At 36.3% G+C, this 12,282-nt stretch overlaps 1 protein-coding gene across 2 annotated transcripts in view; it reads left to right on the top strand.

Moving 5' to 3' along the window:
- Window positions 1-116: 116 nt before the first annotated feature.
- Window positions 117-12,282, top strand: part of LOC311296915 (NACHT, LRR and PYD domains-containing protein 3-like) — a 37,622-nt gene continuing 25,456 nt past the window's right edge. For both annotated transcript variants that reach the window (XM_084418908.1, XM_084418907.1), the window contains exons 1-5: window positions 117-501; window positions 1,287-1,383; window positions 8,499-8,612; window positions 11,528-11,653; window positions 11,924-12,019. In XM_084418908.1, coding sequence (XP_084275034.1) covers window positions 1,334-1,383; window positions 8,499-8,612; window positions 11,528-11,653; window positions 11,924-12,019 — 386 coding nt within the window. In that variant the 5' untranslated portion in view covers window positions 117-501; window positions 1,287-1,333. The remainder of the gene's footprint in view (window positions 502-1,286; window positions 1,384-8,498; window positions 8,613-11,527; window positions 11,654-11,923; window positions 12,020-12,282) is intronic.

The following is a 12,282-nucleotide window of genomic DNA, read 5'->3' as shown; positions in this document are numbered from 1 at the left end:
TTAACGTAACTATACCTTTAATGAAATTTGGTCGCATTAAAAAAACTATTATTATTGTTTGTTTGTTTTCTGTCAGCAGAGGGCGACGTATAGCGACAACATATCTCTTTATTATTAGACTGTCTTATAACATTCAAATTTGCTAATGCTTGCATGGTATTGTTGATGAGCTTCGGTCTGTGTTTGGATCAGACTTTTATCTCTCACCGGAATTCAGAGAAAGAGAGAGAAGTTGATTGATACCAGTTTTTTTTACAGTCTATGATTGATAGCCTACTACTGACCCGTCTCTCTCTCTCTCTCGTCACAAATACAAAGTGAAAGGATAACTTAGTTAAACCTGTCGCCATTTTAAGGAGAAAAACAGAACATGTGTTTAACAACGTTTACGCAGGAATTTCCGTGTATCTTTCTGATGTTAAAGCTAACATTTAAAGCTAAAGTATCTTTATAAAGTTAAAGAGGATTTGAGAACCTGTATCTTGTAAAAGTTTGATCAAGGTGAGTGTTCATGTGTGTGACTTCCTTATATTCATATGAATCTCGGAGGACATTTTAAGTGATTGTTTGATACGAAAGGATTTGTTTCATTTCGAGGTTTCTTTTGTGTTTCGTAATGTCTGTGATTCTTCATAAATTTAACAGCATATGCGTAAACATGGATCACTGAGCTTGAGTTAAAGCAGTCACATTATCCTTTTTTTTTTACCGCCCTCGAGAGAGTCAAAACAAAATTTATTCAGAAACCTTCAACATTTCTCACACTATCACAGTTTATTCGCTATAGTTTAGAAAATGGTAATAAAATATGACAAGAACTCAGAATTATCAAATCAGTTGATATTTGACTGGTTTTGTCCGTCCTTCTGTTAGACTGTCTCACACATCTGTCAGCTGTTAAATATAACTAAGTTACACAATTAGATAATACCAGTTTAGCTCAACCAATGACCAAGCGATTTTGTTCAGTATGTGTGTAAAAAGGTCGCATTAGCAATTAAATAAAATAAAAAAAGAGAAAAAAACACATGGTCAGGTCAAAGTGTCTGAATCATTTTTGGGCCCAAATTTATATCAGTTTTACTGGTAGTCACTGTATGAAGAATTTTTGGATATAAAATGTCACAGTGTACTTTATTTTGCTATCATCACTTACATAAATGAACAAAAAAAAATTAATCTGGTGTTTGAATAATTTTCGGTTTGACTGTATGTTCAGCTAAATTATGAGGATTGCTTTATTATTTAATCATTTAATGTAGTGTCTGAATGTTTTTTTCATTCAGAGTCAGTGGAGGAGATCAAACTCATCAGATTCTCCTGCAGCTTCATCATGGCTGATTCACAAGGATCCAAAGATGAAGATCTTTCTACAGGATGCAGGTACTTTTTTATATATATATTTGTTTTTAGCTTTGTCCCTTTTTAAAAAATATTTTTTATGCTTTAAAGTTAAACAACAACAAAATGATACTTTGGAGCCAGGGGAGCAAAAAACACACACACACACACACACACACACACACACACACACACACACACACACACACACACACACACACACACACACACACAAAATAAAAATAAAAACACACCAAATACTCTACACACTCTTAATAGCTTTTCTATTAGTACTAGAATTGTAGAAAAGTAATTTGAAATTCTTTAAGGAGGACTACTAAGAAAAGGGGCTTTTTGTTAGAAAACTTACACTTGTGAATGTGAAGTTTGACCAATAAAATTAACAGATTAATTACAAAAGCCTTATTCACAAATAATCCAAAAATTAAATTTTCAAAATGCAAATCAAAATAAAAGAGTATCTTTTCCTTATAAACATGGACACCATACCATAGCTTTTTCACATGACTACAATGCCAGACAATGTGGGGGACTGTTCCAAAAAAGAGCAACTAACATGTCTTTGAAATGTCTTTCTTAAACTTACTAAGGAAATGTTTGACAGGGTAGAATTTGTGTATTACAGTTTTTCTGAATTGCTAAAACACGTTTCGTGAAACCATCACTCACTTTCTCAAACCCTTAAACACAAAATCAAATTTTCAAACCACATTTGAGAATCAGAGAATCTCTGACTCTTCTGGCAAAATCAAACAATTGCCTCAACCATTTTATCTGCTCAAATTCAAACAATGCTTTCAGATCATACACACATGAGTCAATATTATAAACACTACAGATCATTCATTAAACACTACGTCAAAAAATGGAGAACACAGAATCCAAAGCATGCAAAACATTACGTAAAAAAGTATAGTAATGACAACTTACACTAGTAAGGTGAATAAATTGTATACTGTATGCACTGCAAGTATAGTATTGTACTGAATATTGTGTAGTGAATTTCTACATTCAGCACTTGCATACTGTGAAAATACAGTGACACAACTGCAAAAGCCAAAAAGGTTAAAAATACTCTAAATGAAAAGCATGTTACAGTAAAGTACATGCAGAAGAGTTGTGCAACTGCAAAATCAATGTCAGTGAGAGATTCATTCTGCCTTAGCATTACATCTTCAAGAATGGGTTGAGTCTGACATCACAGGCAACGTCATCTCTTGCCAGGCAAAGCGAAAAACCCTAAAGCCAGATCCAGCCTTGACAACATTCTCCACACCTTGCTCTTCCTCGTCCTCATCCTCCTTGCTCACCACCTCTCTTACACACGTACTCTTCCTCCTTTCCCTCTTATGCTTCCATCCATTGTTGGTATCAACATTCAGTGCAACATTTTGAGTCAGTTATGGCACTCAGTCTGAACTGACTTGTATTTTGTACAGTTGGTTTGGTCACATCATTAGAAATAAGTGTGAATCATTTTGAGTTGTTGGGTGTAGTTTGAGTCAACTGTGTTGTAGTTGTTTAACTTTTGCCTGCCTGTGTTTAGCGTTTTAAAACATTTTTGTGTTTTACTGAGTGAGAATGTGTTTAGAGTTTTGCAAAAAAGATTGCATGAGATTTGCAAACAGTGTTTTAACTACCTGAACTTCTTTAATGTTTTACAGAAAGAGTGATTTATTCGACAAATTGGTTTAAGCTATTGAGCATTTGGTTCAGAGAATGGGGTTTAGTGTTTTAGCAATTCAGAAAAACTGTATTTTGAAAGAAATGTCTTTCACCTTGTTTGTCACAGAAAAATAATAATGAGGTAATAACCAAACACTTTCCCAATCAAGGTCATTAACAAATTTAGTCCATTAAGCAGTAGAGCAAGAATTGGTGATAACCTCCTTTAGATATAGAGAATGAATAGCTTTGTTGTTTTTGGACTGTAAAATAACAAATTTTACCACATACTGTATCAGTTGGGTTAATTATGTGCATATCGACCAATGACAACACATATCTATATAATGAAATTATACCATAATTGACTGCAGAAAAGCCAAGAGAAAATTCCATTAAAGTGCATAAGAAACTCTTCATACATCATAACGTATCCCTGAGTGTTAAACTAATGTCGAACTAAAACGATACCCTTATCAAACCAGCTTTTAAAAAACAAAACAAAAAAACACTTTTGTTTATTACAAAATACAATGGTTATTCCAAATAATACAGTATTGCAGAGAAAAGTTGTGCTTTTAGATCAGTTTCCAAGCCAATAAAGCTTGAGGGAGGCAGGTACTTACAATATTTAACAGTGTTTGTTGTTGAATTACATCACAGAAAAATATCACAGATTGTGATGTTACACTGAAAGGCCAGACTTCAGAAGTTAACCTATCATCCGTTTATTTATGTACAACATACACCATAGTTCACTTAACACCGTTTGTGCCAGGAGGCGGGTAATCCATCGACCGGAAGTTGAAGCCGGCCGCGTGCCGCCATCTTGTAGCAGGACTTCACTTGCGTTAGCATTCCATTGACTCCAATTCATTTTGGCGTCACTTTGACAGCGAATAACTTTACATCTGAGGCTTTAAAGACTCCATTTGTCCATTATTTATTTCTAAAGAAACACGACAATGTATAAAGGGCTCCATTACCTTCTATGTTACATTATGGCCCCGTAGAAGCAGATTTTGTAAAAATAGGCTAACGATTGCGTCATAACCACTCGACTCTCTGTCGCACAGTAGAGAAATTACCGTAGAGACAGGAGGAGAAGCTCGCAGGCAATCTGGGGGACGTCAAGGGAGAAGCCCTGGCGTTACATTTTAAAATAAATACTATACAAAATAATTAATCAGAATACTTACTCCTGCTTACTCACGCCAAATAACTCTTTGCTCAAGCTCGCCGTCTCTGCAAGATTAACGTTGGCAGTTTGCACGCACAGCTACTAGAAGATTTACATCTGTCAGACAGGTTGCTCACGTCATCAAGCTTAGTTTGAGTCAGTTTGAGTCTGCGCGTCAGGAACGGAAGTGCTAAAAAAAATCGCTAAAAATGGCTAAAAATCACTTCACTTGTCTCAACTGAGTTCCAATGAGATGGCTCTGTCCACTTCTTATACTGTCTATGGTTTGTGCTCAACCAACAACAACCACACTTCCGGGAACTTCATAATAAGAGTGTGATAATAAAATGTCATAAAACAAAATGTTTTTGAAACAAAAAAGCCTGTTGAATTGAAAAAAATAGGCATTGCATTAACTATGGAAGTAAAATAATGTCAAATGTTTTTGAAATAAAAAGCCTGTTGAATTGCACTACTTGAAAAGTGTCATTGCATTAACCATGCTTGCATTTTAATGCATTGTATTTTTAGGGCTTGCATTTTTATGGCCTGAAATTCAACATGGTTGAATATTTAAGCTGTGAATATTTCAATTAAAAACATTTCAAACACCTTTTCATTATTAAAAATTCAATAATCCATATTCACCTTTCATATTTCACTTCCAAAATATTCAAACTGTTTAAAAATACAACCTATAATATTCAACAGGCAATTTTCGGTCCATTTTATTTCGCTTTGCAAATTCGCTTCCACAAATTCAGTGGTTCAAATTCGACAGTAAATTCAACATTGACGTCCAGGAACTGCAGGAAAAGCAGTAGATTGCCGAGCATACTCTCCATCTGCTGTTAGTCGACCTCACCAGCAGATGGTGCAAAAGCGCGTGTTGTTGACGAAGACATTCATTCATAAAATGAAAATGATTATCTGTGTCAGTATATGCGGAAAAGATGATAAACACACAAAAGCTGTGTTTATGTTTCATTCAATAACTTCATTACTTTCCCTGTGTACCCTACATGTCATCAGCTTTCTCTACCATGAACAGGATTATAATCGGTTTCCCTCAATACCTCATACTCAAGGATTCCCCTTCCGTCGGGACAAAACGCTTAACGTAGCTTAATGGACTAATACAGTGATATGAAAGACCAATCTTGCACCTTATTGGGGAAGTAGGCTGTAGGCTACAGGCAAGAAGATGGACTCAGAATATGAACTTAATATGAATATGAACGCGCAAAGTTTCATGCCGAGTGTTTCGTGATATACTGGCATAAAATCAACACTTGATCAATTAGTACTAACACTTTCTCTTCTCTTCTCTTCTCTCTCTATATATAGTATGCCTACGTGTATTGCATCAGCTTAAACTGTCATAGCACTTGCATATTGTTGTCCTATTGTTAGTTTAACTGTAAATCACTTTGGATAAAAGCGTCTGCTAAATGACTAAATGTAAAATTGGCTTGACATTGGACATTCGCACATTTAGGGACCATCTCTAAAGTTGCATACAACATTATACACGTTTCTAACTTCAATAGCAAACTTAAATTTCCAAAGGGTGCGCAGTATGGCTGACACTACATGAACACTTTACAGTTGGTTTTATGACTGTAAGTCGTTCTATTCAAATGCTATCGAAGTTAGAAACGTGTATACCAAAGTCGTACACACTTTAGAGACGGTCCCTAAATGTGTGACTGTCCAACATCAAGCCAACTTTATGCCAGTATATCACTGGGAAACGCTCAGCATTAAGCTTTGCGCGTTATTCTGAGTCCATCTGCTTGCCTGCGAGTTTGGTCTTTTATATCACTGTAATTAGTCCATTAAGCTACGTTAAGCGTTTTAGATGTCCAGCAGGGGAATCCTGAAGGATTGAGGGAAACCCTAATAGCCATGCGCAGCACATCGCCACAATATAAAGTTAAGGTAACTAAACAACCAAGAGAAATATATGTCAACCTCAAAAATGTAACATTGGATCTGTATATCCTTATCGGGGGAATAACATTATAATCTCGTTCACGGTAGAGAAAGATGCATGTAGGCTACACAGGAAAGTAACCGTGAAGGCACTGAATTTAACATAAAACAGCCGTCATAATAATCACAAATACACTTACATTGCTGTAAATGAGTTTTATGAATGAATGACTTGCTCTAATTTTGCTGGTCTTCGTCAACACGCGCTTTTGCACCCCCTGCTGGTGAGGTCGACTAACAGCAGATGGAGAGTATGCTCGGCAATCTACTGCTTTTCCTGCAGTTCCTGGACGTCAATGTTGAATTTACTGTCGAATTTGAACCACTGAATTTGTGGAAGCGAATTTGCAAAGCGAAATAAAATGGACCGAAAATTGCCTGTTGAATATTATAGGTTGTATTTTTAAACAGTTTGAATATTTTGGAAGTGAAATATGAAAGGTGAATATGGATTATTGAATTTTTAATAATGAAAAGGTGTTTGAAATGTTTTTAATTGAAATATTCACAGCTTAAATAGTCAACCATGTTGAATTTCAGCCCATAAAAATGCAAGCCCTAAAAATACAATGCATTAAAATGCAAGGCCTGTGCTTCAGCCTAATATAGTCCCAAGTCAATATCTGCCTAGGAAATCGCCTAGTCTTAATCTGCATTGCTATTTGTACTCGTTGTGAATACGCAGGCCACAAGAAGTAATTCTTTTTTTATTTTTTTACTTTTACTCACGACATGCTAGCTGGCAACAAAAGATTCCATTCATTATGCTAAGCTATCGGTGGTGCTGCCAAACTAAAACAATGCATGCACTGAGACAAAAATGCGTTTGCCCACCTATCTAAATGTAGGAAAGACGGTGAATAAGCCCTATTTCAAAAAACGGTGGAGTGTTCCTTTAATGTACTAATATAGTGATATAAAAAACCAAACTTGCAGGCAAGCAGATGGACTCAGAATATGAAATTAACGTGCAAAGTTTAATGCTGAGCGTTTCCCAGTGATATACTGGCATAAAGTTGGCTTGACGTTGGACAGTCGCACATTTAGGAACCGTCTCTAAAGTTACATGACATTGGTATACACGTTTCTAACTTCAATAGCATTTGAATAGAACGACTTAAAGTCATAAAACCAACTGTAAAGTGTTCATGTAGGTGTCAGGCATACTGCCCTTTAGTTATTTGATATGTATTAAAATAAATTAAAGTTTGCTATTGAAGTTAGAAACGTGTATGCCAATGTTGTATGCAACTTTAGAGGTGGTCCCTAAATGTGCGAATGTCCAACGTCAAGCCAATTTTACATTTAGGCTACATTTAGTCATTTAGCAGACTTTTATCCAAAGCGACTTACAGGTAAACTAACGGAGGACAACTATATACAAGTGCTATGACTCTTCCCAGTTTAATCTAATGCAGTACACGTAGGCATACTTATATATAGCGTTTTGTCCCGACGGAAGGGGAATCCTTGAGTATGAGGTAGTGAGGGAAACCGATTTAATCCCGTTCATGGTAGAGAAAGCTGATGACATGTAGGCTACACAGGAAAAGTAACAATGAAGTTATTGAATGAAACATAAACACAGCTTTTGTGTCTTTATCATCTTTTCCGCATATATACTGACCAGTGGGGATTTCTTTAAGACTGCAAGGGAAGCTCGGCTTCCCCTATAATGTCAAAAAAATGAATGGTCAAATATGTACTATTGTGTTAATATTTTATTGACTCAAAATCCGTTAGAAAACGTTCATCTCAAAGACGAGTTCGTTCAGAATCAGTTACATACAGCAGGTCGGCTGACTCGATCTCCTTCTCATACATTCCCGTAGCGTCACAGTGCATTTCCCTGTTGAAGCCCAGCGTCAGTGACTTCAATGGAGCTGCTTCGAACAGTTTTTTTCAGTGCTTGCGAAACTAGCCGGTCATTGGATAAATGCTGCGATTATGTAGGCCGTAGGCCGAAAATGAGCTTCCCCTCTTTGAAAGACCAGCAGCCGCCACTGATACTGACCCAGATAATCATTTTCATTTTATGAATGAATGGCTTGCTCTAACTGTTGCTCTGGTCTTTGTCAAAAACATGCGCTTGCACCCCCTGGTGGTGAGGTAGCAGATGGAGACAGCAGATGGAGAGTATCCTCGGTAATCTACTGCTTTTCCTGCAGTTCCTGGATGTCAATGTTGAATTTACTGTCGAATTTGAACCACTGAATTTGTGGAAGCGAATTTGCAAAGCTAAATAAAATGGACACAGTAATCTAAAGGATTAAACTGAATCTGTTCTCTGTTCCAGTTCAGTCCAGCAGAAGAGCTCAAACCCAGAGTCCAGCTGTGTGTCTATGAAGAGTAACCGCTCTATGGATCCGCCAATAGAGTTTAAGAGTGGAGACGAACGGCCAGATCTCAGGTATATCATTTATATACGTTATGCTTTTAGTATGAATTTTTTTTAAATTAAAAAGCAAAATAGTTTTTGCTATATGTATATTTAGTCTTATACTAGCAATGACATCAAGAAAATGTAAGCTGAGATTTTTTCCACCTTTATATAGAGTAGGTGTAAAATTGAGTGGATTTTTCTAACCGCTGGTTCAGATTTGTTCAAAGCTTCATAGTGTCTGGCCAGAACAGTGATGTTTCACAGCAAGAGTACCGTTACTGGAGTACAGTAAGGTGGTTTATCTTTAAAGGTCAGCAAAACATTGGTCTCTTAAGTTGGTTGAGCCTTCGTACTCCATTGTGCCTTTGATAAGAGTCATGTGATCGAGGTTGATGTTCATCTGAGTTGAATTATTCTATAATTCTACTTTAACGATCTAAGGGCATGGTCTAAAGCGCAAGTGCACTTAGGGAGTGTCCGAATCCACTTTTTCTAGTTTAACAACAGGAAAAATTGACGCGCCCAGCACATGGTCTAAAAGGGTTGTTCCTATTCTTTTAATGAGTAATTGTGCTCGCGCTACGGCGGATTCGCTATTTACACGGAAAGACTGAACACAGAACACAGAGCGCAAACGGATCTGCTTGTGCAGGAGGTTAAAGGTGTGTGTGTGTGTGTGTGTGTGTGTGTGTGTGTGTGTGTGTGTGTGTGTGAGAGTGAGTGAGGTTAAAGCACGCAAGCAGACCATCTACGGGACCAGCCGGATTCCACCATATCTTTATGTACACAATATTAGTATTTTATATAATTAATATTAATATATAATATAATATTTTATTTTTAATATTGTGCATGTTTGTGTGCTGCTGTGCGTCCCTGTGTGTGTAATAATAAGCAGAGTGTATGCGTGTTGTGTACCCGCTTATAGGCACATATTAATAACGCGCCCTTTAAATAACAAAAAAAATATTGCGCCATTGACTTTAGAGCAGGTTTCAGTTGGTCAATGGCTCAGTCTATTTCAGTTCCTTACGGAGCCCGGGAAGTCACCTGTGGGAGAAAAAAAAAAATCCATGGCGACGGTTTTGCAATCCGTCCGCTCAGTTTATAAACTGTACTCACGAATTTACAAACTGTTCCCTCGGTTTAATAAACCGTACCCACGAGTTTCTAATCCGTGCTCTCAGATTTGTAAACCGTGCCTTCAGTTTTTGCAGTCTGTACCCACAAATTCATAAACCGTGCCCACGCTTTCACAATCCGTTCCCACGGGTTTGTAATCTGTACTCAAGGATTTGTGGCTCACTCTCATTTTAGAAGAACACGTTGTTAACGAATCTTATTGTATATTGTTTTATTGTGTAATAAGTGGAATACATCAAATTGTCTTAACTGCGTCTGTATCTTTAAAGTGATTCTCTAGAGGGTATGGGTGGAATATACGATTTAATATGAATGACGTGCATCAAAATCTTTTGTTTATTTGTGATAATCTTAGCACTTTATTATTATTTTCTAACCTGTATTATGACTGATATTTTTTTGTAAGTTTCGGACAAAAGCGTCTTCTAAATATGTAGCCTAAAATGTAGTAATAATAATAATAATATTATTATTATTATTATTATTATTATTTGAGTTATAAATGAACTATAAACGAGTTCACTTAGTAATACAGTAATATGTTTGTCATCAAATAATTTATCAATGCTTTATTATTATAGGCTATAACCTAACCTTTTACAGTTTTGGATAAAGTAGGCCTACATTTTTTGCATAATTTTTGCTTAAAAATAAAGCATTCATAAATGATTTTATGATAAACATATTACTGTCTTAAGTGAACACATTTATAGTTATTAACTCAATTAATAATAATAATAATAATTATTATTATTATTATTATTACATTTTAGGCATATTTAGAAGGCGCTTTTGTCCAAAACGTACAAAAAAATGAACAAAGCAATTCGTCAAATATCAGTCATAATACAGGTTAGACAATAATAATAAAGTGCTAAGATTATCACAAATAAACAAAAGATTTTGATGCACGTCATTCATATTAAATCGTATATTCCACCCATACCCGCTAGAGAATCACTTTAAGCATGCAGACGCAGTTAAGACAATTTGATGTATTCCACTTAATATTCAATAAAACAAGTGAGTGAGTACACAACAAACGAGTGAGCCACAAATCCGTGAGTACAGTTTACAAAACCCGTGGGAACGGATTGTGAAAGCGTGGGCACGGTTTATGAATTTGAGGGTACAGACTGCAAAAACTGAAGGCATGGTTTACAAATCTGAGAGCACGGATTAGAAACTCGTGGGTACGGTTTGTTAAACCGAGGGAACAGTTTGAGAATTCGTGAGTACAGTTTATAAACTGAGCGGACGGATTGCAAAACCGTCGCCATGGATTGTTTTTTTTTCTCCCACAGGTGACTTCCCGGGCTCCGTAGTTCCTTAAAATAGCAAAGTGCCAACAATGCGCTTGAACACACCTTGTTTTCAGACCAGCACGCCCATGGGCACAAATACATTTGCTATTTAAACAACGTGAGGCAGGACATGAAAATTATAACTGTGTCTGGTTGAAACTAGCAAAAAACACTTGCGTCGCACCTGGCGCTGCGTTGCGCGGGGTGTATGAAAGGGCCCACTTGTTGTTTTCAATTTGTTTGTTTTGTATTCCTAATTCCTAATATTACTGTTTTTCTCAGTTGCTTTGGTACATTTTTTGAATCATGCTTAACATTTGCAAACCAGTAAGTTAATTTCTCAAAATAATTATAATCAAAGTTTGAGACACAGTGCAAAACACCACTGAGTTACAGACCTTAAAGCAAAAATGTAACAACACTTCCTGGTCTTTCCCCAGATTCCTGTAAAAGTGCAAAACATTTATAAGTCTGTATGCTTTTTATTTTACTTAGTTTGAAAACCAGTTCAGTCCAGCAGAAGAGCTCAAACCCAGAGTCCAGCTGTGTGTCTATGAAGAGTAACCGCTCTATGGATCCGCCAATAGAGTTTAAGAGTGGAAACACACAGCCTGATCTCAGGTATATCATTTCTATAAAAGTTATACTTCTAGTATTTGATTTTTATGAAATTGTTATAAATATGCAGCAGTTTAATGATCTTAAAATTCTAAGTTCAAATCCTGTAAGTTTCAGTCTATTAATACCATTGTGCTCTTGTGTAAAGCGCTATGTATTATATTGTTAATACATTCACACACTGTAAAAGCTGTTGGTCTGTTACTCAGTTAATGACACAATTACATCAATATCAGTGTGTATGATTCTTTACCCTCTTCATTCTGATTTAAGGTCAAATCTTCCATCCAGACCAGTTGAAAACAAAACTGTGTACAAGCCTGTGATTCAACCACAAGACTTTAATGAAAGCATGTGTCCTGGTTTCAGGTAAAATATAGGACTTTTTGTTGTTTTTAATTTTAGGTTCTGCAATGCACATCACACATCACTTAAACTAGGGGTGTGCGATATCACGATTTTTGATCGTGGGCAATTAAAATGTCTCCACGATCCTCTTTTGAAGAAATATCGTAGTATCTACAGCACATTCTATCAGTTGCAGTTCTGGCGCCTCCCTCTCAATATATTGTACAACGTGATGTACTTTCACATCACATGTTAACGCAGAGGTAGTTACACTCACGGGATAC

This window comes from Rutilus rutilus, assembly GCF_951802725.1.
Source record: "Rutilus rutilus genome assembly, chromosome: 9".
In the NCBI taxonomy this organism is placed as follows: domain Eukaryota; kingdom Metazoa; phylum Chordata; class Actinopteri; order Cypriniformes; family Leuciscidae; genus Rutilus; species Rutilus rutilus.
The sequence above is the reverse complement of the archived record's forward strand: the minus strand, read 5'-3'. Positions and strand labels throughout refer to the sequence as shown.